The sequence below is a fragment of the Paramacrobiotus metropolitanus genome, unplaced genomic scaffold, assembly GCF_019649055.1.
Source record: "Paramacrobiotus metropolitanus isolate TYO unplaced genomic scaffold, Prichtersi_v1.0 Parri_scaffold0000022, whole genome shotgun sequence".
Classification (NCBI taxonomy): Eukaryota; Metazoa; Tardigrada; class Eutardigrada; order Parachela; family Macrobiotidae; genus Paramacrobiotus; species Paramacrobiotus metropolitanus.
Window position 1 is genome coordinate 928,426 of NW_026570242.1, and position 25,198 is coordinate 953,623.

At 41.9% G+C, this 25,198-nt stretch overlaps 8 protein-coding genes across 21 annotated transcripts; 3 read left to right on the forward strand and 5 right to left on the reverse strand.

Annotated features, from left to right (window-relative positions):
• Positions 1–137: 137 nt before the first annotated feature.
• LOC129586951 (alpha-enolase-like) lies at positions 138–3,605 on the reverse strand. Its single transcript, XM_055480492.1, has 13 exons — positions 3,287–3,605; positions 2,864–2,959; positions 2,718–2,776; positions 2,378–2,447; positions 2,142–2,209; positions 1,908–2,049; positions 1,755–1,844; positions 1,636–1,692; positions 1,403–1,560; positions 1,276–1,345; positions 1,113–1,212; positions 853–1,048; positions 138–651 (listed from the first exon to the last, which is right to left on the reverse strand). Exons 1-13 carry the CDS (start codon positions 3,369–3,371, stop codon positions 529–531), a joined length of 1,314 nt encoding a protein of 437 aa, XP_055336467.1. The 5' UTR covers positions 3,372–3,605; the 3' UTR covers positions 138–528.
• A 481-nt stretch (positions 3,606–4,086) lies between these two features.
• LOC129586927 (dnaJ homolog subfamily B member 13-like) lies at positions 4,087–6,129 on the reverse strand. Its single transcript, XM_055480441.1, has 3 exons — positions 5,411–6,129; positions 5,218–5,339; positions 4,087–5,144 (listed from the first exon to the last, which is right to left on the reverse strand). Exons 1-3 carry the CDS (start codon positions 5,610–5,612, stop codon positions 4,320–4,322), a joined length of 1,149 nt encoding a protein of 382 aa, XP_055336416.1. The 5' UTR covers positions 5,613–6,129; the 3' UTR covers positions 4,087–4,319.
• Positions 6,103–10,083, forward strand: LOC129586931 (uncharacterized). Its single transcript, XM_055480456.1, has 4 exons — positions 6,103–6,522; positions 6,591–6,712; positions 6,871–8,546; positions 8,848–10,083. The coding sequence occupies exons 3-4, from the start codon at positions 7,251–7,253 to the stop codon at positions 9,931–9,933; spliced, it is 2,382 nt and encodes a 793-aa protein (XP_055336431.1). The 5' UTR covers positions 6,103–6,522; positions 6,591–6,712; positions 6,871–7,250; the 3' UTR covers positions 9,934–10,083.
• Positions 10,084–10,376: 293 nt separating this feature from the next.
• LOC129586928 (uncharacterized) lies at positions 10,377–13,107 on the forward strand. 13 transcript variants are annotated; one of them, XM_055480446.1, is made up of 11 exons: positions 10,377–10,783; positions 10,874–11,045; positions 11,117–11,180; positions 11,251–11,423; positions 11,497–11,575; positions 11,729–11,773; positions 11,858–11,986; positions 12,073–12,144; positions 12,201–12,248; positions 12,430–12,482; positions 12,610–13,107. In XM_055480446.1, exons 3-11 carry the CDS (start codon positions 11,132–11,134, stop codon positions 12,715–12,717), a joined length of 756 nt encoding a protein of 251 aa, XP_055336421.1. In that variant the 5' UTR covers positions 10,377–10,783; positions 10,874–11,045; positions 11,117–11,131; the 3' UTR covers positions 12,718–13,107. The 13 variants fall into 13 exon arrangements, 11 of the variants coding, with proteins under 11 accessions (XP_055336421.1, XP_055336427.1, XP_055336424.1 ...); XM_055480452.1 differs by having other exon boundaries at positions 12,067–12,144; positions 12,419–12,482; positions 12,614–13,106; XM_055480449.1 differs by having other exon boundaries at positions 12,067–12,144; positions 12,614–13,105.
• Positions 13,108–13,261: 154 nt separating this feature from the next.
• On the reverse strand, positions 13,262–15,554 carry LOC129586858 (uncharacterized). Its single transcript, XM_055480323.1, has 2 exons — positions 14,025–15,554; positions 13,262–13,922 (listed from the first exon to the last, which is right to left on the reverse strand). Exons 1-2 carry the CDS (start codon positions 14,969–14,971, stop codon positions 13,262–13,264), a joined length of 1,608 nt encoding a protein of 535 aa, XP_055336298.1. The 5' UTR covers positions 14,972–15,554.
• Positions 15,555–16,912: 1,358 nt separating this feature from the next.
• On the reverse strand, positions 16,913–18,103 carry LOC129586930 (glucosidase 2 subunit beta-like). The gene has a single exon (XM_055480454.1). It carries the CDS (start codon positions 17,847–17,849, stop codon positions 17,280–17,282), a length of 570 nt encoding a protein of 189 aa, XP_055336429.1. The 5' UTR covers positions 17,850–18,103; the 3' UTR covers positions 16,913–17,279.
• Positions 18,104–18,724: 621 nt separating this feature from the next.
• On the reverse strand, positions 18,725–20,480 carry LOC129586975 (cAMP-dependent protein kinase catalytic subunit 1-like). Its single transcript, XM_055480541.1, has 2 exons — positions 19,484–20,480; positions 18,725–19,197 (listed from the first exon to the last, which is right to left on the reverse strand). The coding sequence occupies exons 1-2, from the start codon at positions 20,109–20,111 to the stop codon at positions 18,752–18,754; spliced, it is 1,074 nt and encodes a 357-aa protein (XP_055336516.1). The 5' UTR covers positions 20,112–20,480; the 3' UTR covers positions 18,725–18,751.
• A 939-nt stretch (positions 20,481–21,419) lies between these two features.
• Positions 21,420–25,107, forward strand: LOC129586973 (uncharacterized). Of its 2 annotated transcripts, none has more exons than XM_055480540.1 (6): positions 21,420–21,839; positions 21,927–22,119; positions 22,214–22,284; positions 22,491–23,476; positions 23,567–23,801; positions 23,999–25,107. In XM_055480540.1, exons 1-6 carry the CDS (start codon positions 21,578–21,580, stop codon positions 24,910–24,912), a joined length of 2,661 nt encoding a protein of 886 aa, XP_055336515.1. In that variant the 5' UTR covers positions 21,420–21,577; the 3' UTR covers positions 24,913–25,107. The 2 variants fall into 2 exon arrangements, with proteins under 2 accessions (XP_055336515.1, XP_055336514.1); XM_055480539.1 differs by having other exon boundaries at positions 21,422–21,839; positions 23,996–25,105.
• Positions 25,108–25,198: the final 91 nt, after the last annotated feature.

The following is a 25,198-nucleotide window of genomic DNA, read 5'->3' on the forward strand; positions in this document are numbered from 1 at the left end:
GTTATAAGCTTCCATACTTGTTAGCGGTTATCATCCTGTGAGTCGGCTGAAACTTTTTGCAATATACAAAAGTACTTACGTACCCAATAACTGTACCTGATGATAACGACAATATAAGTATCAAGTAAGTAAACATGTTCCAAAAGCAAACATTTTGTTTAATTAACGATATTTGGTACAGTTTACAACACTGAATGTGCCGTTTATTCGTCACCGGGTTTAAGTATGTATGTAAAATACGAAAATCGAACATATAACATAATTTTGTGACGGATGAAGGTGCCGGCATGTATTCCAAAACCGGATCATGGTACATGATAAAACTAGTAACAACTACTTACATGTACGTCCGCGAAACAGACGGTTTATTATATATCACAGATTTCTTTGAACGGAAATAATCACTGACTCCATTCAATTAATTTTATGCTCTTTCATAAACAGCATAACTGGTTGTACCAGTAACCATTTATGCCGTGATGAAATCTTGGAGTCGTCGGCAACTGCTTCGATTACATTACAATATTATTATGTTGGCTTGCGAAAATTTTCTCCGGCAAATTTAGCTTTACCCCCCAATTCTTCTTCGATTCTCAGCAACTGGTTGTATTTGCAGCAGCGCTCTGTTCGACACGGCGCACCGGTCTTAATCTGCAATGGCAAAGGCATGACGATAATAAATGGATATTCAGATTACACCTGCACATGTACACAGGAGTTACAACATATAATACAATTGTATGTTGTAGTATATACATATATTATATTTTTGTGCTATTGACTATTCTGTACAACACCACCAACAAAGTTTTAAATTTCGTAATTCCACTAGAATAACCAAAAATCCAGTACCTGGCCACATCCAAGACCGACGGACAAGTCGGAAATCGTTACGTCTTCGGTTTCTCCGCTGCGATGCGATACCATAATGCTCCATTCATTTGATCGAGCTAAGACAGCGGCAGCAATGGCTTCGGAAAGAGTGCCAATCTGGTTGACCTTTAGCAGAAGACAGTTGCAGCATTTCTTTTCGATGGCTTGCTGAATCCTAAAGCGCAGTTGTGCCACATACGGGTGTCTTTTTTATGACTTGTGCGTTTGTGCAATATTACCGCTCGGTGTTGGAAACTGTGAGGTCATCTCCGACCACTTGAATCTGCACAGAGCTACTAAACTGTTCCCATGCCGGGAAATCATCTTGCTCAAAGGGATCTACATACAATCGAGCGAAAACGTTCAACGACGAGGCACCAGCAAAAAGCAAGGGCACCTTACCTTCTAGCGAAACAATTTCGAATTCGTTCATATAGCTTCGGTAAAGGTCAGCTAATTCACTGGATGTTAACTGCAAATTTCCCAGTGAAAAGTTTTTGATCTTTGCACAGAACGGTTGGTTTTTTACCTTTTTGGCAGTTGATTGGTCTTCGGCTTTGAAATCCAAATTATACTTACGATCTTGGTCAGCTTTTTCACAGAATTCTGAAGCCGCTGCATCGATGGCGATTTTAATACGGCCGTTATATCCCGCAGCTTCAATGGCTTCTTTAACCAGCTGTAGAGCTGTTAGAATTAGAGGAAAAGTGTTAGTGCGCCTTAAGTAATCGCACTAAGACAAGTGTGTTGTCTGATCATGACCTTCCTTCCCGTCAGCTATGTCGGGTGCGAAACCGCCTTCATCTCCGACATTCGTTGCTGAAAATAAGTTTAAGAAACTAGTGTTGATTGTAGGCGAAGGATCTATTCGTTTTCGCTACCTGTTTTGCCGTGCTTCTTCTCAAGAATAATTTTTAAATGGTGGTACACTTCGCTTCCCATTTTCATTGCCTCTCGAAAACTGGTGGCGCCTGTTAATGCAAAATACGCTATGACGAAAGGCTAATTATAATAAACTGGTTTGAAATAAGTACCAACTGGCATTATCATAAATTCTTGTATGGCGAGGCGATTGCCAGAATGTTTGCCGCCGTTGATGACATTCATGGCCGGTACTGGTAACATCACACCCGGATTACCACACAGTTCTCCAACGTAGCGATAAAAGGGGATTTTCTGTGTTAAGTTTGAGAGAGTCCGCGGTGTTAATAAGTACAGTGAAAGTACTTAATACGGGTTAATATTGCATAATGCATGATGCACTTCACCTTTTCATGAGCTGCGGCTTTTGCAACGGCCATCGACACAGCTAAAATAGCATTGGCTCCTAACCGACCTACAAAATTTTGATATATCCAATTTGGCTTTATACTATCCGTTTGACGTAAGATGCTGCAGAGGAACAGAGGTACACTGAACTATGTAATTAAATTGATATAGATATGCGCATTGTACATGTCCTCTACTGAAATGAAAAGTGCGATCTGGTCCTTGTGCTTCTTACTTTTGTCCTTTGTTCCATCGAGATCGCACAGAAATTTATCGATTTCCGCTTGGTTCAAAATACTGATATTCTGAAAAATTCAATTATATTATAACAACGATCAAATTCACTTATAAGCGTCTTTCAAAAAAATAATTTACAAGTTATGTTATAAGGTTTGAGTATCTTTTATTCGTTTTCGCTAAATTTATGGCCGGAAAGCATGCATTTCTTTGAGCGTTGCAGTATAAACTGTACAACTATGACGTTAGATCTGATAATCAGCTGTGCAAAACGTAATACTATTGGGTTGAATTTACTTCCTATGCCATCATCCAACGTATATTACATGCACACCTACCGAACTGATTAATTTGGGAGCGATCTCATTCCTGATGTTGTCAATGGCTGTGTTGACCCCTTTTATATTAAAAGACATTTTAATTTTTATTACGAATAGATGGATGCATAGAGCGGCAAGAGTTGTAAATTTTTTATAGGTTGTACCTCGACCATGGTGTGAGGATTTATCTCCATCTCGAAGCTCTTTCGCTTCATAGATTCCCGTGGAAGCACCGCTTGGCACTGCTGAACGAAATATTCCTGGAAAGTCATACAGGCTATATACTGCACAAATCCATGCTGTTTCTGTGTGCGCGCTCAGTTACCGTTGAATAAGTATTCGAATACGATTGTAACATAGAAATATTAAATTACAAGGATTATGTCGAAAGGGTCCTATTATAAGCGACGTTTAATAAAACAATACCAAGTTTTGTAAGGCTTTGAAGTTAGTTGTATAACAGCACTTATAACATTTTATTACAAGCATTGTTTGCCCACTAGTTCACGTAACCAGAATTAATTCTAGATTAAAATGAGAGCCCGTTTCCGGTGACCTTTCTGGAATATAGGCTCTTGATTTTATACCTTTAGTGGTGAAGACATCGACCTCAACCGTAGGGTTTCCGCGACTGTCATAAATTTGACGAGCTAGAATCTTCCTGATGGACATGCCTGCTATCTGCTAGGTCACCACACTTTCACAAGTACAAGGGGCTGCCCCAAGATAAAAAATCAAATTTAATGCGACATAAGAATCCCGAAAGGCTGAAATAAGCTACGACAAAGCTAAAAAGTACAGAACCTTGGGAAATAGATCAAAATATTTCTACAAAAGAGCGCTTAAGCCAGTTCTTTTGTCTGTTGCGAGCTCTATCCGAGCCGTTCTGTAATGCACATTGCAAATCTATAGCAACCACTAGCGTTTTATATTCAAAGCTATGGAGCGCCGCGGGCTCACCGGAAACGATTCCGAAAGCTGTAATTTTGATTTATTCGTTGTTTTGCCAGAATGTTTCTTGTGTGTTGAACATTCAAGGCATTTTAACGGGCACAACCAGATGACCAAAAAAAGTATTACAAATTATTACTATATGCTTATTTTATAGTGGTTTAGGACTTCGTACGGCTGTATTACCAAAGAGATTGCTAATAAAATCATTACGTGTCGAATTTTCTACCGGATGACGAGCCGGTAGACTGGTACGGCCAACAAGGATAAACGTTCCCAGTTTTGTAACCAGTAACAGCATCGCCTCCAGAAGCCTTGAGGTTTACGAGTGGCCTTGAACTGAATACTTTTCGTGTGGTACCATATTTAGCTTATCACTATAGAGTATAGGTACATGCTTCACTGACAATATATGTTGCAGTAGTGAGGTGTAAGTATTATGCGCATTTTATCTAATTTTTAAGCATTTAGAGGGAATTGCGTGGATTTATCTCAGAAGTGAAGAAACTCATAATTACGGGAAAGCCGGCAAAAAATCCTGCTATTAAAAATAATCGCCAAAAATGCCGCATGTAGGTGTAAATGATAAAGCGCGATAGGTGTACGCTGAGCCTTTTCTGTAAGTACATTAAGTCATAATTCCGTTGACGCATTTGCAGAATATGTGGATCAGTATAGCGATTCTTGAGAAACATTGATATCTTCCGTGATAAAGTCGTAATTATTTTGATCGCTATTAGCAGGATTTTCTTCCTGAATCGGCTGGATAGTCTTTGCACGAGCAGCGGCTTGGTATCTTCTTTTTGGGGCTACCAACGTGGGGGTTCGAGTATAACCTGAGACACCGATCAGAGTCGTGGGCACAAGGGCTTTGTCTGCTCGCTCCTTGAGAGCGTTGGCAATCATCTCCCGTCTAACCAGATCCAAATCTTTGGGGAAAACGACTTTGTAGTCGAGGTAGAGATTTCCTCTGCGCGACGCATCATCCACACGGGGCATGCCCATACCAGGGATCATGCGTGCACTGCCTGGCCGAATCACACCGATCTCCTCGATGCGAACCGGGGTGTCATCGATACTGTTAAGACTGATATCTCCTCCGCACAGTGCTACTAACAAGTCAACCTCGATTTCAATCCGCAGATCATCGCCATCGCGAAAGAATCGATCATGAGGCAGTTGCTCGATCTGCACCACAGCGTCAGCGGAAATAAAGTTGCGTGCCTGGTGACCTTCTTGAGGAAAGATGAATTGGGTGCCGTCAGGACATCCGGGCCGAATGATGACATCCTTAATTACGGCCTGTTCCACTAGATCGCCTGTTGGTAGTAAAATATTCCGACTGAATTCCACTTCGCGAATGTTACCGTGGAATATTTCCTCAAGGGTCATATCCAAGCCAATGATGAGAGGCGGCAACTGCGCTTTTTCTCGTGCCCGGAATATAGCTTGGTAGTAATGGTAATCATGAGCGGCATCGAAGGGTTCGTAGATCTGTACCAAATTCACCGGTTGCGAAAGTGCCACATAGACGTAAACGATTCGCAAGGTTGTGTTACCTGCTTACGTGGGCGTAAGGATTTGATGTACCAAAGTGCTCTTCAAAAGTCCGCATCGGATCGCCATGATAGCGATAGCCATGTGGTTGGTCCGGTAAGCTGTTGAACCGGTTAGTGAGACCATCGTAGCCTAAATCGAAATAGAAACTTTTGTTTCCTTACATTGCTTCAAGCACCTTTATGAACAGAGAAAGCCATTACCAAATTCATCGTACACTTTACGGGAAATCGAGTTCCTCAAAATATCGTAAGCTTCTCCCAGGTCGCGAAAAGCTTTGCGTGCAGCATGAGGGTCTGTATGGCCTCTTGCAGGATGTTCGGCGACCGCAAGTCGCCGATACTGAGCATGAATGCGACTCACCGGTGCATCTGGATCTAAGGACAAGATTTTGTAGCAGTCCATGATTACTGAATGTTTTCGAGTATCACTCGTATCGATGTGAAAATGAGTTTGTAGAGCCAGATTAATAAATGATGTAGAGCCAGATTAAATAGCAAATGTTGATATGCTTTGTTAATTTATTACTACACAGAGGACAACTGGTTTTAATTTCGACTAAAACCAAGTTCAAATAACATTTTATGGTCAGCGTATCAGTTCGGATAATAAAGCAAGAAGTAGAATGTACTAAAGGATTGCTGGAAAACAGTTACTTAATTATAACAGTAATCTCACTTGAGCCAAGACTTAATGGGCAGTTTGTTGGTTAAGCTTGCTTTGTACATCTGCATTCTACGATACAGTATCGTAAATGCAATTACAGATATGCCTCACAAAAACATCATTTAGCACGTAATTTTTGCAGTAAGCTAGTAAACCGGTATCTTCTGAAGCGCGAAAATTAATGGTTTTAGATAGTTATTTTTTAAATTTAAGCGGATTGCAAACTATGGTATCGCACTATGGAAAATCAATAAGTTATTAGTACCGTATTTGCTGCACTATGGTTGCAGGCGTCCGTCAAATACTGGCGTCGCTCCGATCCCGAAAATACTGTAATAAAAGCGCCCCAAGGATGTAGTGTGCCTACTGCCTAGTAACTACCGCACTATCAGTTGCTTAATACTGATGAATTTTCCAAATGTGGTGATGCAGTTCAGTCCGTATCCGACAACATCTGGCAGTATTCCTAACTATTTTAAGAAGTTAAAAAACCATAAAAATTAATGCAGTATTCGACTCTGTAGTACTTCCGACTCAGCAGGTAAACCAGGAATAAAACATGCATAAGCGGATCGATCCAGTTCGACAGGCTTTCATCGACTCAGAAGGACATCCACCACCTTTGGTCGGCGCTCCTTGTACCATCAAAGTAAGCTTTTCTATCCTAGAGTAGCCTGCTACGATAAGCTGCACTGAGCCACTTATCGAAATTGATAGGTGCAGTGCACAGACAAAAAGACTGGACAATGTCAAATGAAAGATTTTGCCGGGGTCATCCAGAAGGCATGCGAAAACCATGGACCATTCGAAGTATTTGTCTACAAGCTTGGTTATAGAATGTAAGCATGCTCTACTTTCATAAAACGTACTACTATTGCATAAAGTAGAATGGAGTCATGACTATAAAAACTTAAATGTTAAGTCGACTATCTCCTTTATTAAAGCAGATTGTATATTAGAAAATGTATTTATAAGCCAAATGTACATTTTGTTGCAGAACTGTTCCGTATGATCAAGTGACCGTGCGCAAAGAAGCGTTCGAACCGACTTTTGTTTATAACCCTAGTGATTTTAATGGTGGAAACTCCTGTTGCAATAAGTCAAACAAAAAATGATAAAAAAATACTCAGGAATCGCAGGAGTGCTCGCTTTGAACTGATCTCCGTTTTTCGTTCCAAATTATCCGTGCAACGATAAAATTTTGCAGCAAAACTGACCATTAATGTCCCTGCTGCATGTAACGCACGCATTATTATGATACAATGGCATGGATATTTTTAATTTTTCACATAGCATTTCCATGGAAGCCCAGGTGGGGCTGTAACACAAGAAGAACGTTACTGTATTTAGAAAATCTTTTTTGATGAGAATATTGCAATGAGTAACAACGAAAATCTATTACGGTATAACATCAGAAAAGAATTCGAAGCCGCTAAAAGCAGAGAAGCCCAGCTTAGTTTAATTCGTCATCTGGTTACTGACGTCAAAGAACAGCTCGCTACATCTGCTACCAGCACATCTCAGCCGTCAATTCACAGCGCACCACGTGTGTATTACGGCCCAGCCTCCAGCGCGACCTTACTGTGCAACACAATAAGACCTGCGTCTCGGAGACAATTTGGAAATGTAAAATTTTTACCCTTAAGCAGACCATCAAAAGCTTTCAATGCACTGCCAAGACCGAATACACGCACGTCGTTTACCGGTAATTTCAGTGAATATGGGGATAACAAAATCGACTTCACGAAGGCTTACTTGCCCGGAAAGCGGATTGGCGCGACATCAGACGATATTGTATCAAAATCCAGAAACCAAAGCTCTAGTTCGGTTGACTTCAAGCGACTGAAAAACATAACCCGTAATGAGTTTAGAAGAGTCGACCAGTTTGAAAAGGAGATAAAGCCTGCTGGATCACGAGGATCAACGGCAGAACAAAGGGCAGCAAAGGATACTCTGACCACTGACAACGAAACCTGTCGACGATGTCTGCAGCGGGAGGAGCGAAACATATCAGCGGTTGTTCCAAGGAAGACTGGTTCATTACAACGAGCATTCGAGGCTAGCAAGGAACGAACCACGAAAAACGTTCAATCAGAACGTCTAACTACTGCATCTGCTTCTGGTAGTGCAGTAGAATACGAATACGTTCCCGGATCTGTTGGCGATAAAACTGCATGTCATTTCAAATCTACCCTTAATCAACAACTGAAAGCGGAATTAATCGGCCAAACACCAACCACCAGCGGTCGCGTCAACAGGGAAAGCGCACAGCTCAATGCGTCCACAATCGGGAAGGACCGTCCTACGGAACCGCTTACAGCCACTGCTAAAATCAAAGTGCCAATTAATAGCGCTTCTCTCAATGAAAAAGAAAAGTACAGCAAGAGCTCCGCTGCAGAACCCTCATCAAAGCAGATCCAAGAAATAATCCCTTCAGCCCATACCACAAGGCCGAACAAACGACAAGATATGGTACCGCAGAAACATATAATAAACAGAAACATAAAATACTTTACCGACCAGGGATTGACACCACTTCTTTGCGCTTTCCGCAATCTGAACTGGAAGGATTATGCTAACAAAGGCCGATGGAATATGTTCTGGGGAAACGTTAACACGGCACGTGCACTGTATCAGCCAGGACAACGGCATTATTTCACGGATGATCAACTGGTATGAGTGACCTTCCATTTCCCCACTGGTGAGAGTTGCGTAAAGCAGAAATCGAATGAACCTTAGTATACAAACGATTCATCCGCGATTATCGGTTTCATTTAATTATCCGCCTAGGTTTAAAACGATCATATTATTAATGGAACGACATTTAATGAAACCCTTCAGAAACGTTTATGTTTTGTAATTAGATGATAATGCAAGCAAATTTTCGTCAGGAAAATACTTCGCGTTTTGTCTTTTTGGAAAGCGTAAATTTTGGTGCCAGATTGTAAGTCCGAAAATCGCACGCTATTTTCAGGTGAATCATTTTCCATCGTGCTATCAGTTATCGCGGAAGGATAATATGACGAAAAATATCAAGAAATACAGGAATGATTTGTACCATGCGAATGACCCATTAGGAAAAAAGGATAGGCATGGGAATTTTGTCTACCTGGATCTGATCGCTCCGACATATCTGCTGCCTTTTGACTTCAATTCGTTTGTCACGGAATTTCGCAAGCATGGTGGTTTATGGATCGTGAAACCATGTAACGGATGCCAAGGCCAAGGTATCTATTTAGTCAATCAACTTGAACAGGCGAAGCGCTGGCAAGAACGTGCTATCGCCGAAGTGGCTAACAGTGTCCAAGATAACGAAGCCTACCAAGGATTCCTGATTTCCCGCTACATAGCCAACCCTTTGCTGATTGACGGAAAGAAGTTTGATCTGCGGCTCTACGTGCTGGTTACTTCATTTAAACCCCTGCGTTGTTATTACTACAGGCAAGGCTTCTGCAGATTCTGTGCTAAGCGCTACAGTCCCGATAGTGCCACTATCGACGACAAATTCATGCATCTGACCAATGTGGCGATCCAAAAGCAGAAAAGCGATTACAATCATTCTCACGGAAATAAATGGAATGTCAAGACGTTTCGGCTGTATTTGGAACGAGTCTTTGGCCGTGGTCGGACCGATGCGCTGTTTGACCGCATTTTTTGGATGATCGTGCAGTCACTTAAAGCAGCACTACCATTAATGGATAGTGAACGACATTGTTATGAAATGTACGGATATGACTGCCTCATTGACGCGCACTTGAAGCCGTGGCTACTTGAAATCAATGCATCGCCGTCGCTGGAAGAATCCACACCCATTGACCGTATTAATAAAACCAATTTGCTGATGGATACGATGAGAATGGCAATGTACGAGAGATGCCCGGGTCTCATAGGAATAAAGGAGAAACGACCGGACGGGTCCGACATGCCCCTGGGCGATTATGAGATTCTGTATCTGGAACCGCCAAGCCCGCGTCCACATTTAGAAAAGCGGAAAGCCGATGCTGTCATCGCTGGGCAAAGAGATAGCAGTATTCAGGGTCGGCCTCGATGGAATATCTAACAAGAGCTGTGGCTCTTTCCTTCCATCATTTTCAATTTACCATGTAATTTGTAATGTGTTCAATTTTATTGTGTTTGAACTGCGCTAAGCCGTTTATTTTATTGTTGCAACAGACTGGAAATTTTAAGTGCTGTATCAAGAAAGAAGCTGCTAGAATTACAGTACTTGTACAACGTTTTGCAGAACCTCCAGCACGTGCACAATGCACACTACTAGAACTATTTCAATAATAGTGCGAATGTTCACTGATGATAGGTATATATATGCATATAGTGTGCACTGTAAACAAAGCCGTGTACTGCAATCGGCGTAATGCCAGTGAACGTTTTACAACGACAAACTGAGTTAGGTTCTTGTTAATTCAGTTGTTGCCCAGCAGGGCCGACGTGAAACTAAAGTGCACAAATACGCTAAGGAAAGCAGCGGTTGTTGATTATTGAGCGCAAAAGGTCATAGCATTAGGCAATGATTGTGTGAAAAATTGCACAGATTAGGCTAGCGGAAGTCTTTTTCCAGATAGATATTTGAATGACTGAGCAAATTACTATGCAGTACGGATTGTTCAAAATTGCAAAAAAATTAACGTGGGCTCTATTAATTCATTGCATATGCCAGTCGAATAATGTAATAATAAAAAATACATGGTGATATTTATTATGCTGCATTATTATAATCACCTGTTGAGAACTGTTTTCCCTCACTGTATTTAAGTAAATCCTTGTAGCTGGTTGGATTATATCCCATATTGAATGCAATATTGCAAGGCATTAAACGAAATTGCAAAAACAACTGGACAGTTAATTGATCTGATTTATTTATGATGACTGATCTATTAATAAAGTTAGTTACGGTAAACCAGCCTTCAATTTCGTATTGACGACATGATATGCATGCCAGATTATTATCGTACGGTTGCCCTGTATCTGTTTGTTTTGTAAAGATTCCGCAAAGTTAACAGCGGGATTTCAAACGATTTGGCGATATTTGCGCGAATAAAGAATATCAGAATCATTGGCACTATATTGGTCGGGTTTCTTCAGCTGGATGTGTTAACACTTAACAGTACCATGTCATGAACTCCACTCCAGACATTGTCCCATGCGCTAGTGCAGGTAAGTTTGTATGGCTGATTTCTGCATACTTCATTTACTAACAAAAGCGCTGATTTTTTTTCTTTTCGCAGCACCGGCCGGCACATATGTCATTGTATTATGTATCATATTGTGAGATGGTCCATTATTTTGGCAGTAAGGTTTGCTACCGTCTTTAGTGTAAATCAGCGCAAAATATTTTAACGTGTTTCAACGCTTAATATAGTGGCAGCTTTGAGGCGATGTGCCGACATCAAAAATGGTTATGGCTGGAAACTTGACAACGTCCTCAAGTGTTTCTTGCTGGCTACGGGAATATGGGTGTGCGTTTGTAGCGGTGACTACTGCGATGGTTTTTCGTATGATATTTTTGGCGGATCAGTTAGACAGCCGGACGGTGTAAGGAACAAGATGTTTTGTCCGGCGCGTTGCCAAAATATATTTAATATCGAAAAATATTACGCTTCTGCAGGGTCTTAGTCGGATTCAACCACAAGCCTTTAACTATCATCCACCAAATCCTTTGCCCGAAAGGCTTTTGAATTCGTCCGGTAAGGTAGCCAATACTAGCCATTGATTTTGCAGTAATAAACTACAATTAATATTAGTAATTTCATACTGCCCAACTTATTGGAAAAATATTCGATAATTCACAGATGTGTCTACCACGGTAAAACCTTTTGTAATAACCAGTCAAGTTTCAGCTGCGGAAAAAGGCCCGGGATCTGGTGATGATGCTTCGGCCTCAGGTAGTTAAGGTGAAATTTGATTTTGTTGTATGTACATATCGTACAGAATCATTGCTGACGATTCAACAAGAGGTTCGGCTGCAGGGTCCAAGCGCGGTCAGTCATCAGTCTACAATGTGGATAGTAATGATGATCCATCTGGAAATGCGAACAACGCCGCTGGTGGTGATACGCGCAATGAGAGCCACAATGACGGAAGCTTATCCGGCTTAGGTGTGTCCCTTGCATCCGTACTGACTTAATCTTTCAAAAGAAAAACAACTCGAGATCATAATATTTTGTTTTATGGAAAGTTAAAGCATTACAAATGGGAGAGTATCAACGAAGAGGGGCTGGCGCCGTGGGATCGGGTAATCTCACCCAGCATAAAGGTATAGTAACCGCTATTTTCCAGCTAGGTTTTCGCATGCTCTTTGCTGTTTTCAAGGATCAGGGCGTGGAGTAACTGGGAATGTTACGTCATCCCAAAATCCCGGTAACTTCTCTTTCCTTCTTCTTTCTCTTTCTTCTTTCCTTTTAGGCTACAGCTCGAATTTCTCTAAACACCGCTTTGGAAGAATATTTTAGCAACTTTTCCATTGTCAGTAGCCGGTACACATAACCGCTACGTTATGTGCAAATGGCATTAAATGATAGCCTGACCAGTTTTTACACAGATACTGGCGGAATGTCCGCTGGAATGATCGCCGCTATTGCAGCAGTGTCTTTGGTGAGTTACTGTATTTATGTAGAGAAATCTTGCAAGTGTGGTACTATATTTAGCTTCGTTTGTTAACAGTAAAAATTCATACGGAAAATTGCAGTTGTTCGACAGACACTAACAGATCTGTTTGCAGATAGTTGTTGCGGCATTGTGTGTTGCTGGTTGGCATATAATCCATAGTGCTGACCATAAAGACAAGCTTGGAAGCCAACTGGACAAGGGTGCCGAAGAATCAGAATAAGACATTTTTTCCAGCTAATGTCTCCTTCCTAGCTTAGTTTGCAAAGTATAACAGCGATAACACAATTTTAACTTTTATCTTGCATTGTATTGATTCCATTACGGCTTGATTTTCAAAATTTATACACGGCTTTGATCAAGCGAGTGCTTTTATAAAGTTAATGAGGGCCGGGGCGCAGACATTTTGCTTTTATCCGTGCTGTATGTGATGTTAGTTCTTTTCGGTGTTTAATTAGCCTCTACACGGCATGTGTTCAGAAGCTTTTAAAAACTATAGTAATATTGTTTTTTCACAGAATTTAACAGTATTCGATGCAATGAGAATTTACAATTACTTAAAACAATTCTTAGCTGTGATTTAGACCATTGTCCAGTTGCACCTTCCGACATGCGAAGCCCAGTTTTGAATACCCTTATATAAACCGAGTTTTGAGAAACGAAATGAATAATGCAGATCGGACAATTCATACGAACTATACTCGTATATATTTGTAAAATGTTACATTTTGCACATTTCCATGTTGCGCATTTTCATGTTTCACTTTTCAATCGTCGATTCGTATAGCACAGGTTGGAGCAAATAAGACATCTTCGGTCTGCTTAGCAGCATCACACCGTGTGGCGCTAAGCACTTGTCTTTGTTTTTCCAAAGTGAACAGTAAACGCGTCTTAAGTCTTGACAATTTCCCATGCATTCTAGCATTAAGCAATTTAGCATCCAAGGATACATTTTCGTACTCGACTTTAGTAATTTGTTTTTGTGTCTGACATAACGCTACTTGGTTCAGAATCCAGTCTTTACGCTCATCCGGTAAAGCCCGTGGTCTCACACACTTGGAGACTTTCGCGGCCTTTTCTGCACCTCTCGGAAACACAGAATGCAGCGCAGTGGCCACTGCATCCTGCAGAGCCTGAACTTTATCACCAAGCACCATGGCGCGGAAGCGCAGCTGATTAGCGAATTCATTGCGTTTGCTGGTGATGAGTTCCTTCGTGTAGGCGGCTTCTTTTGTCAAGATATCCATTTGGTACTGCACATAACCCAGGCAATACGCCACCGATCGCAGCTTGGAGATTGTCTCCGCTTCGTGATCTGAATATCCCATGTCTTCGATCTTCCGCTGCACATCTTCCGATTTTTTGCAAATATTGTCGGAGCGTCCTTCCTCCTCCGCTACTGAATCTTGTACTCTCATTAATTCGCACCTGTAAGAAAAGTTTATGCAAAGTTTACCGGCCGTAGAGAACGTTGCTACGCTGATGGTGAGTTGCTAACAGTAATCGCTTTTTTCAGTGAAAGTACCTTACCGCTTGCGTAAAATGCGTTCGCGAAGGTGTTCAATGCAATGCAACTGCTCTTGCATCCGTTCTGCTCGCAGCTTCCGATATACATTCGGAAGGACTTCGTCGTTCACCGTTAAATCCACAAACAAATCGATGTTGCTTTCAATAATATGCTCTTGCAGTTCTTGGTTTTTCTTCAAGTAGTACTTGTCCACAACGGACTTGCGTTGACCTTTCTGAAACTGTTTATCAGCCTTTGTGTAATCCTTTTCAACTGCTGCCAGGTCATTCTCCAGCTTCTCCACGACATCGCGATGGAAATCAATCTGCTTGCACAAGTTAGCGTTGGAGAGTTCCAAGTACATAACATTTTCTCGCTTGGCTTGCACTTGGTCTAACAAACCCGAGATGACGAGCGTTAGATCTTTTACTTCGGCAATTAAACGGCCTTTGCGACGCTTCCGGTCATCTTCTTGGCGATCGCTTGGATCGCCGTCAGTTTGAGATGCCTCGCTTTGTCGAGGTGGCAGTAATGTTGATTTTCGTGGCTCTACATCAGCAAAAGCTAATGGATCTTTACGATTTTTTCCTCTTTTTTTCCTGAGTTTTACCTGTTCCTTGCTCTTGCTTGATTCTCCCTTTTCGTTTTGCTTACTGTCCCGTCTTTTCCCCTTTACTTCGCTTGACTTTTTCTTTTGCTTCTCGGGCGCGGATTCTTCCTTCTGTTGTTTTGCATCCGATTTTCGACGGGACTTTAATAACTTCTCTTGACGAGAAAGTTGTGCCTGACGGCGTTTTTCCTGAGAAGCAAACAGAGCATCCTGCTCCTTTTTGAAAACGTCTTCGGTTTTGTCCAGCGACCGCTTTATCTTTTCATCCTGCGATTTGCGAACAGCTGATTCTCGTTGCAGTTTTTTTAGCTCATAATCCTGAAGTGGTTGGACGTACTTATCACTTGTAGCTGCATTCATTGTCCTTCGAACAAGGCATTAATAATCAGCGAGAAAAATTCATCAAAAAAAACACGTCTCAAAATTCGTCCGAAGGGAAAATGTCCCGTTTTTCTGTAATGAGTTACTTAATTAAACAACCCATGTTTAGTACTCGTACTGCACTGACTGTACGCGCATATTTTTCCCAAATCTGGAACAAAACACCGCGGATTAAAGCGCATGTGATACACACAGTTTACAGTAGTATAATATATCACAGTACTAACCTAACCATAAGACTAGTAAGTACTTGTGCTAACACGTGCTACATAATAAATATTAGTGCGCCAATTGTCAATTCGCGTTAATACGCTACTTTCAAGTATTTTACTTCCGATATCAACATTGTGTACTTACATTTTCCAGAAATTTATGTTTGCAGTTGACAGTTACTGGGTAAGCAATTATTTTCTTTCTGGTTGTAAAAATTTCAGCAAAGGGTCATGCCTCCCCCGACCACAAACACCTCTCGTCGAAAACTCAACGAGGCTCACGCAGAAACTAACCAATCTGCAATTGATGGTACCGGTCTCGCCGCTCAGGTGCAACGAATGAGCGCAGCCACGCCCGTCAACTCCGCTCCGGGCCCTGGGATTCTTCCAGACACGCTTCTTTCCCCTCTCAACGCCGGTAGCCCTTTAAACGATTCGCCTCCGTTAAAGCACGAAGACTATGCACTGCAACTTATGGAAAACGGTAGCGTTGATGGGATTCTCGAGATAATCCAGCATACGGCGAAATTGTACGCGGAGGGCGTACCACCAGCGCAAGCTATGGATGCGTTGGCGAAGATCCTAAATCAAAAGCAAGGTGGACAAGAACAGACAACGACCAAGATTAAGGCGTTGGAAGAACAGATTCAGAATCAGGAGGAAAATCTGACCAAACTTCAAGCCGAAAACACAGAGCTAAAGAAACTTGAAGAGAGCCGGCAAAAGACGGTGGAACCTCAGGGTGGTGATGGGGATGATGCGAAGCACGGCTCAGAAGATAGACAGAAAAAGTCCAAAGCGGCTAAAGCCGATAAGAAAAAGAAGTAATCGGCAATTGTTTCTCCCCGACCTATCTGTGGATGATGTGGACTCCAGATAATTCGGCAAAAACCTATTTATTAGGTCCGAAATTATTTTGCAATTCCCTCCATGCGAGGATGCAAATACGATTATTACCGTTAGTACGAGCACAGTATCTGTACAAATGGTATCAACGTGTAAAGTTAATAAGATATTAATTTAAGTATTTATATAGATATTAATTTTAATAGCTGTATACAGATATTATATGTAAGTATTCGCACAACGTATGCATCCATATGAATAGGAGGCATTCATATACGTACGAGTAGGTTGACCATACGTATAGTTAGATATTTGTATTCATATATGTAAACAGTTAAATTTATGTATACTGTATGATGTCTGTAACTATACTTTATGAATACATACGTTTGGTCGCTGTTACCATCCAGCAGTCAAAATTCCGGCATACATAATTAATTCATGACTGTAACAGCATTTTTAAATTGAATCCTATTATAATCGTTTTAAATAAATGAATTATATCTACGAATTTTTAATTATTTCATTTAGTTTCTAACTTTCTACCCGATCAGTCTTATTATTTATTACCGGAACTGGCTTTTGGCAAATAATTGACCATTATTGGCAATATCCCACTCAATTAAATTTAACAACAGTTGCAGGCGCTGGTACACTACTTGATAGTTAAAATTCAAGTTTTAAATTGGTAAAATAAAGTTCCATTTCTCTGTATTAAACAGAACATTAAGTTTTATCTTCAAATAAAAAATGTAGCAACGAACGTGTTTTGCAATAGTTTAAAATCCCGTTTAAAGGAAAAATCACAAGCGACGATACAACCATAATTATCACGTAAGACTAATGTACCCGTGCACCGGTCACAACAATTTATGAACATGCCCACAAGCCACGTCCAAATTTTGATAAGGTTAAGGCATTTGAACAAACCATGGCAAATTTCATTATTTCTGTATTTTTTCTTGACTATGTTTCCCTTACAGAAGACGACAAGAAGAACCATGGAAAACCAAAATCAACATCAGGAGACACGGAGTCACCACTCACGGATTCCTACACAGTTAAAAATCATTTGCAAATCAGCAGTAACTAAAAAGCAAAACTACCCAACAAGTAAGAAAAGAAGCAACAAAATGGATTAAGTTAAATTCCCAGAAGTATGAGTGCTAAACATAACTGATTCGCAGCCATCCTGCGGTTACGCCAGCCGCCCAGTTTCCGATCCCCTCCTAACCCAATCCTTTCCCGCAGCGATCCATGCAACGAACATCGCTCCGCGCCCACTCATCCGACCCATCACAGCAATCACAGATCCCATCTCCTACCCATGCACTGGGAACCTTCCGCCTCGTCCCTGGTACAGTCGTGGTGCAGAAGAAATACATCTGCTTGACGGTATAGCTGCAGGCCGACGTGGCAGGCTCATCACTCCCATCAGAGCAATCACAGTAATCGTCGTTGACGCGCTCCACGGGCAGTTCCTCCTTGGAGCCGATACAACGGAATGTCCTCGTGCGGAATGATGATTTATAATGGGGGATATTTTGTCTATCAACGCCAATGAGGCGGGGATTCCGTGCGGGTGGCATCTTGCTGGGGGGACGCCGTGAATAAACGAGCTCGATGGGCAGACTGCCTTCGTTGGGGTTGCCAGACGGGGGATAGGCGGTGAAAAGGAAAACGGCACAGTAAATCGTCAAAACTGCCACGGCGAGAAGTATAGTGAGCTTCCATATTTTCAGATGTAGGATATTTGAAATGATCAGCCACGGAGGTTTGCCACGATGATGTGGAAACATTGATGATAATCCAAAGAAATAATGATCATGAAATTATTAATTATTCGATTGAGAACTGCAAATTTAATTGCTGAAGCATGTAGGTCCGGACTTGTTGGATGGACAACTTTTCAGTATCTTGGTTTACATACAGTTTTATGGTTGCACTAGGAACTCATTGGCGTAAATTTCTTGTGACAAGAATCTTGTCACAAGATAAAAATGAAACAAAATACAGTTTAAGTACTCGTAAAAGACAGAAGTCCAACTCCGACCGTGACTACAGTCATTTTCACTCTTCACAATCAGGAATCGATAATATACTGTAACTAGCTGCTAGTGGCGGGTGGCGTTTCAGGCAGCAGTCAACTTTGCGTTCGATAGCCAGGCCATTATTGGCGGCCACTGGCCATTTACGGGCAAGTTATTATTAATGTCGGCTGTGGCGTAAAACTTACTATGTAATTGACTAGTTGTTTTTGTAGTTGCGGTGCACTTGTTTGTTTGTAACTCAATAAAGCTTTCCCGTACTGCCTTTTTGTTGTTGTATTCTACGCTGTTAAATTCCAGTCACCCGGTGTCGAAACTGTTAATTTATCGGCTAAAATACATCGATCGATTCCGTTAGCTGTACTACCTTGAACTCTACTCATGGATTTGGGATAAAAATTTTAGTGTACTCAGTTTATTGACTTTAATCAAGCCAACGAGATCACCTAGAATCTGCGGTGTACCAGTTGCACAGTGGAAGCACAGTGGGGAGGTCACGTGCAGGACTGCATGACGTGCACGTTTCCACGACCTCCCCTGAGCAGTATGCCCATTAGACTACTCGAGTACAAACCGGAACCGTCTAGATGCGGACGGTTCCGGTGGAAGTCCGCACCGCACGAGAGACAACAACAAAATTTATTTCCAACAAATTAAAAATCAGCAAATTCCCGCGCATATTTATCAGTCGGCGAACTGGGAATGGGATCCTCATCATATTTATCGAAATTACTAGCGTCTCCTGGACCCTTAGTTTTAGGCACAAACGGAGCCGGTATTCGTTTCCCGTATAAAGCCATCCAGTCTGTCTCAGCAAAGAAGGGATGGTTTTTTATATCGTTTGCTCCGCCCTTGAGATTGCCAAAGCGCTTTGTGACATCGACTTGCAATATGTTCTTCACAACATCTTTTAAGTCGGGCGAGAAATGCGTTGGATATTTTACTTTCCCGCTGACAATCTTGTTGTATGTTTGTATGGGTTGATCCGACATAAAAGGAGGAAGACCAGCTGACATCTCATAAATCAGTACTCCGACCGCCCACCAATCAACTGCGCGGTTGTAGCCCTTGCTCAAGATTATTTCCGGCGCCAAGTAATCTAAGAAAGGTCACAGTAAAACACCTTTTAACGATTTTCTCCAAATTGCGCTGCGATTCGTTCAGTGTTTTTACTCGTATATCAAGACAGTACACACACGGACACATCCATTGTTAGTATTGTATATTGTATCTAGGGCCATACAAATTACTTACAAACCACTGAAACCTGGGTGTGTATAATAAAACTGGCAGTAAAAAATTAATATATAATAAATTGTTATAGCGGTCGAAATCTATATACTGCGTTACAAAGTTAAAGAATATGCAGTATCCGGAAAGGTTACCTGGTGTTCCACAGAGCGTCCAGGTCCTTGATTTTATTCTCTTAGCAAATCCGAAATCCGTTATGCGTATATAGCCATGATTATCGAGAAGTAAATTTTCAGGTTTCAGATCTCGATACACCAGATCGAGGGAATGCAGATATTCAAACCCCATTATCACTTGGGCAGCGTAAAATTTCGCTTGTGGCTCGGGGAATTTTCCGAAATTGCGTAAGTGTGAAAACAGCTCTCCTCCACTGATAAACTCCAGACACATATACAAATTGGCATTATCCTGAAAATGATAAGCCATGTTCACGCAAAACGGAAACCTGATGGAATAGAGGACTTGTTTCTCATTCATAGTGTGCTCCACTTGTTTCATTTTGACAATTTTCTCTTTATCGAGGATTTTCATTGCCAAGTACTCTCCGCGGTCCTTGCTCTTGACCAGTATAACGCGCCCGAACGAACCGGCACCCAGTGTTTTAATGCGGTCGAAATCGTTGAGCGTCCGATGGCTGGCTGAGTTCTTGTTCTTCCATCGATCAATGAAAGCCCTACGTCCATCTTCGAGAACGGCACGCCATTGCGTGCCTTGGGCAATCTCCAGGAAGTCATTGTCGAAATCCGTAGTGGCCGCAGACATTGTAGTTCCCTGGATGCAATCGAGGGTTTTATTGGCATAATTGCGACATTTATAAGTGAGTCAGGTAACCAGGAAAAAATCGAATTAGATTTCGGCGCAGGCCCTAACGGCCGGATACATCAGCGGAGCATAAAACCAGTACACTTCGAGGCGGTATTAGTACAATAATAGCACAGAAAGCAAATTGTCATAAACGTCTCCCCGTTTTCGACTGTTAGTAAAGAAGATTATCCTTGGCAACATTGGCCGTCCGGTTGGATTTGAAATCCATCTTCTAAGAATGGGTAAACGAACACTGCCGCAGCCTGACGGCTTTCGGACGACGCTTATGCCTTGGTTTTTGTTGTACTACAGTATATTTTGCGGCTTCTCGTATATCTTTATAAATCGGTGGCATAGCTGATAAGGTAGGTCCTAAATCCTAATGCATGAAATCTGAAGTAAGCTTTGTGTGTAAGTTTGTTTCGCTGACGTGCCCGAGTTGATGCGAACGTGAGTAAAAGTGAAACAAAGATTCTGGTTACAGTTAGTGAATGTAACGAGATGATAAATTCCAGCTGCCCGCTGGCTTATTGCAGTCTGGGAGGAAGTAAGTTAGAGTAGAAAATTATTTTGTTGCAAAAGTTTGTAAGTAAGCAATACGTTTGTTTGGGCGGACGCCGGGGTAAACCAACGCACAAACCATTTTGCGATGGCCGGTAGTACGACCTTTGCGTCCTACCTTTTCGCCTTGCTTGCTTGCGTCGGCTGTTCTTGAGAGTTTTCAGTCATTAGTCATTTCTATAGTCTGCCTTTCTCTAATTCTACGACTACAAGAGAAATTCGCAAAAGTGTGAAAAAATAACAATCTTGGTTGCAGAAGCTGCAGTGTTATTGTAGGTATTTTCGAGTTAAAACAGCCAGGTCTTCTTTCGTTAGTGTATCTGAACTTGCACTGTAAGAGCAGGATTCATATTTTACGATTATGTAGTCTGATTAAAGCGGTATAAACCAGCGCTATGAAGCAGTTCACAAATTCACGAAACTGCTGGATGACAAAATGACAATATAAGACAAGGATAAAACAAAGAATCACAGAGAGTGATAAAGCAAAACATAGCTGAAGAGAATCGGGTTGGTTGTTTACTTGAACAAGGAATATTTAATTACACTCCACTGTATAAAAGTAAAAGAAACCAGGGAACGCGATGTCACATAATTGTTGAAAAATGGCACATGGTCAAGGCAAATTTCGTAGCACACAAATTGGCAAAGCATATTTATGGCTGCATACAAGTACTTTCTTGCATAACACGAAACATGACAAACGAAGCCTCCAGGCAACTCACCCATGTTTTGTATTTCTTATTTTAGTTTCATGTGCTGTATGTTTATGTAAGACCTGAGTACCTTCTGTTATCATGTAATTCGACTGGCTAATCATTTATTACGTACTCCTTGCTCTATTTGGTGAAAGCGGAAAGACCATGCCCAAGGTAAACAGCTCACGGAAAACAAAAGCGCGTTCCACAAGCCTGTGGATGCGACTGAAGCAGAAACCGTTTAAGACGACGATAATTCCTCCCGAAACTGGTCAATCAATCATATCAATCCCCGATGCATGGCCGCAACCAGAATTGCCATTGTGGCGCTCCTTGGAATACCGTAATAAACTGCCGCTTCCCAGCTGGCACAAATGGACGCTGAACTGCGGTCCCATGAACAAAGGCTACGTTCCCAAATGGCTAGGTTATTAGTATTACCGAATTACCCTCACTGAATTTTTTCCTCGACTTACTTAACAATTTCGGCACTGTTGCTGCTTATGCTTTACAGGAGCCATGTTTGACACTTGGGACATAAACGTGCACGTGTACGACACGGAGTACCATCCCCTTCACGATCCAGCTCTTCGTATATTTTGTTTTAATCGAAGAAAGATACTGTTACACCAAAAGCTGATCACACCCGATGGAAATGTGAGAGCAAACTTGCGACAGTTTAATCAGTGGCGGCGACATTTATTCCGGTATTGGTACCAGTAACGCAATTAAAAGGAATGAATTTTGTATTTTAATTGCACTACCGAAGCCTTATCCGGCCGTAACTGTTCTATGTTGTAGGTACCAACACCAGCTAATACTGAAGAAGCAAGCGCTGGCTCGTCGAGACGAACTATGCGACACGATCCGTGGTTAGTAAGGATGGTGAGCGTAAGTCCCGCACGTAGCGCATGCTGAAGCATGGTATACCTGGCATTAAGAACACATCGTTATGAAATACACATACCGTTATAAAATTATTCATTCGCAGAACATCATTAAATTTTGATATAACACTAGGAAAGTCAATTTTTAAATAAAAGTCATCGCGCACATAAAGTTTTTGTGATGTTATTAGGGTTTTTGCACGACCCAAAAAAGACTTCAATCGCACAGGATATTCAAAAAGACGCCGCTGATGTGACGGACGAACAAGCGAACAGCCGTTACCGAGAAGGCGACGAATTCAATGCCCTGTTAGTCGAGCTGAGTAAGCTCCATGACCTTTCCAAGCAAGTTCGTATCGAAATTCTGCAGTACATGCGGAAAGTGAATATCGAAATATCCCAAGAAAGGGAAAGTAACCGACAACTGAAGCTTCTGCAGTTATTATGCAAAAAAGATCACGAAGCCATGGTGCGCCGTCATTATCAAAAAGTCATTCTTTTCACCAATAACAAAAAGAAGAAAGCAGCTACTGCTTTGGAAAAAAGAATGAAAAGTCAAGCCGACGAAGATGAAAAAGCGGAGCAAACGCAAGAAAAAATTCGCATGAGAACACATCATAACGTGGACATGTGGAAAAGCATCTATCGCCGCCTGCATGAGAAAAATCGGCCTAAACTACCTTCCGAACGCACTCGCAAAACAAAGAACACCGATCAACATGGGCAAGCCCTAAGTGGTGGCGCAATACCACAAAATATTATTATAATGTTACCAGATACACCTGAAAAGGCGGCACCTGCTCCTGCAGTTAATCATTCCAAGGTTGACGGGGAACACATCGCGTGTGACCGGTTGGAGGTGGCACTACCCGTACGCTTTTCAGACAGCGATCACTCTGCACACCGTTCGGTTGAAGAGGTTACTAACGAGATTATGGAGAGCGATTCGGCTGGCGAAACAACACCAAGCGGAAATATCGAAAACAGTGGCACGTCTGTGTTGAGCTTTGAGCGCCTGGCAAGAAATATCCTGGAGGACATTTTAAACAGAACGGCTCCTAGCAGCGATACTGCGATCCCTCTTCGTAATGAATGCCCTCCAAGTGGAAAAAGAACGGTTCCAGTCAAATCCGTCTCTAGCACTGTCGAGCAGGACGTTCAACACAAGTCATCAGCGGTATATACAGACTATCGATTTTTAATTATAATGCGTTTTTCATTAACTTTTAATACACTTGACTACTGCTTATGCAAGATGTTTTTCTAGAACTCTGGGGATAGCAAATCGTTAAGGATAATGAAATCAGCGCTGTCAAAGTCAAACGCCAACAGTCAACATGGTAGTAATCACCGGCATATTTCCTTTGCCCCAAATGCTGCGCAAGAACCTGTGGTACCAACTGCCCGAATCAGCACAGAAACAGTGGACAAAAACTGTATCGCTTTTCCACATCAAGCGAAACCTGTGGAACATGAGACGTTTGGTACTCCAAGCTTAACAGGTAACAAAATTGGCAGTTTTTCAAGCAAAAGCGTGATTAATATGGCTGATACTTCTTAAGCAATATCGGACAGTAAAAGTATTATTTCTCGCACTTCCTAATTAAAGTTTGTTGCGTTAAAGATGTTGCTGTTTAAAATTACGTATACGAAATTGTGAGTGTCTCGAGTACCACTGCTTGTGTCATGATTTCAGAAGGTGCTCCAACAAAGGTCAAGAGCTCAGCCTCACCACAAAACATCGGAGGACAACATGCGTCACGTGAAGTCGTGGTGGAGACCACTGTGATTCCCCATAGCGATCATGGAATGCAAAAGGCAGTCTACGTACCTGCGAAATCGCGATCAAAGTTGGAACCCAGCAGTTCACCTAGTTTCCAAGGCAAACATTCTCCGCCTGAGTTCTCCGAATCAAAACCTTTAAGGGATAGGCCTGATTTTCTGGCTGCTCGATCATCAGAACATCAGATACGCTTGCTTGAAGTGGACAAGCCAAGCGCAGAAACATTTGTGGGAGTTAGCAGCAAGAGCAGTCTTCCTGTACGAGATTCACTGGCGACAGCAGCAGACATAGTTACCGCCTTACTGGAGGAGGGCGAGCAGGATGGGGCTGACGTGAATGACTCGAAGGTTTCCGGGAAGAGTCTGCATTCGGTTCAGAATCCAGCAAACGAATCCAAGTCTGCCAGTATATTTGCTCAAAGCTACGAGGTGGCTGATCCACCGCCGAAACGGGAAGCGAGTCCACCGGCAATTGGTGTCGATGAGGACGAAGGCTACGTGATATCAATACCGGTTGTCTCTGTTTTACGGCAGAACAATTATTCTAATTTGGTTACTGCCCACAGCGATACCACAGTAAACAGCTTGGAGCCGGACGGGCTAATTTCGGAAACAGACTTGCCGGCATTCGACGGTAAACCTACGGTAGAGGAAGCTGACGAGATTGTGGAAAAGCTAATAACTACGCAATCTTCGCAAATGAATACGGACACTGGATCGGATACAAATTTGCCAAAGTTATGTAATTCTCCTACTTTCAGTACTGCTTTGGACATAATTGACGATTTGACATCTCATGATGATATGTTCTTGAACATTTATTCTGCCTAAAATGCAGTTCTCAACAGTTCGTTCTATAAACTTGCCGGAAAATCGTTTTGCTAGTCTGATTTGTTTTTGCCCTGTCGGATATTATTTTCGGGCTAAACTGCTGCCCTTGTACTGCATTGTCTGCTCACCAGGGCACACAGGGGTCCTCCCCCTTCAAAAAAATCTTTTTTTTTGCAGGAAGCCAGTAAACATATGTAGGACATTTAAAAAAATATTTTCAGCTGCTGTGATCAAAGTAGGCGTGGTCAAACGTAATTTAAAATCGCCTAATTAGCCAGTACTGCAC

Bases quoted from the DNA above. Each gene is read 5' to 3' on its own strand.
- LOC129586975 (XM_055480541.1), bottom strand. From the start codon at position 20,111: ATGTCTGCGGCCACTACGGATTTCGACAATGACTTCCTGGAGATTGCC. The intron at 19,198-19,483 runs GTAACCTTTCCG...GACCTTTCTTAG, and splicing joins GACGCTCTGTGGAACACCAG to ATTACTTGGCGCCGGAAATA.
- LOC129586928 (XM_055480443.1), top strand. From the start codon at position 11,132: ATGTCATTGTATTATGTATCATATTGTGAGATGGTCCATTATTTTGGC. The intron at 11,774-11,857 runs GTAGTTAAGGTG...GTTCGGCTGCAG, and splicing joins TGATGATGCTTCGGCCTCAG to GGTCCAAGCGCGGTCAGTCA. The intron at 12,483-12,609 runs GTGAGTTACTGT...ATCTGTTTGCAG, and splicing joins CTATTGCAGCAGTGTCTTTG to ATAGTTGTTGCGGCATTGTG.
- LOC129586951 (XM_055480492.1), bottom strand. From the start codon at position 3,371: ATGTCCATCAGGAAGATTCTAGCTCGTCAAATTTATGACAGTCGCGGA. The intron at 2,777-2,863 runs GTACAACCTATA...TTAATATAAAAG, and splicing joins ATCCTCACACCATGGTCGAG to GGGTCAACACAGCCATTGAC. The intron at 1,049-1,112 runs GTAATATTGCAC...ACTGCGCTTTAG, and splicing joins ACAGTTTCCAACACCGAGCG to GATTCAGCAAGCCATCGAAA.
- LOC129586927 (XM_055480441.1), bottom strand. From the start codon at position 5,612: ATGGACTGCTACAAAATCTTGTCCTTAGATCCAGATGCACCGGTGAGT. The intron at 5,340-5,410 runs GTAATGGCTTTC...ATTTCGATTTAG, and splicing joins TAAAGTGTACGATGAATTTG to GCTACGATGGTCTCACTAAC. The intron at 5,145-5,217 runs GTAAGCAGGTAA...AATTTGGTACAG, and splicing joins CATCAAATCCTTACGCCCAC to ATCTACGAACCCTTCGATGC.
- LOC129586931 (XM_055480456.1), top strand. From the start codon at position 7,251: ATGAGTAACAACGAAAATCTATTACGGTATAACATCAGAAAAGAATTC. The intron at 8,547-8,847 runs GTATGAGTGACC...CGCTATTTTCAG, and splicing joins ATTTCACGGATGATCAACTG to GTGAATCATTTTCCATCGTG.
- LOC129586858 (XM_055480323.1), bottom strand. From the start codon at position 14,971: ATGAATGCAGCTACAAGTGATAAGTACGTCCAACCACTTCAGGATTAT. The intron at 13,923-14,024 runs GTAAGGTACTTT...CTTTTCTTACAG, and splicing joins GAACGCATTTTACGCAAGCG to GTGCGAATTAATGAGAGTAC.
- LOC129586973 (XM_055480539.1), top strand. From the start codon at position 21,578: ATGCCCAAGGTAAACAGCTCACGGAAAACAAAAGCGCGTTCCACAAGC. The intron at 22,120-22,213 runs GTATTGGTACCA...TCTATGTTGTAG, and splicing joins TGGCGGCGACATTTATTCCG to GTACCAACACCAGCTAATAC. The intron at 22,285-22,490 runs GTTAGTAAGGAT...TGATGTTATTAG, and splicing joins ACTATGCGACACGATCCGTG to GGTTTTTGCACGACCCAAAA.
- LOC129586930 (XM_055480454.1), bottom strand. From the start codon at position 17,849: ATGTTTCCACATCATCGTGGCAAACCTCCGTGGCTGATCATTTCAAAT.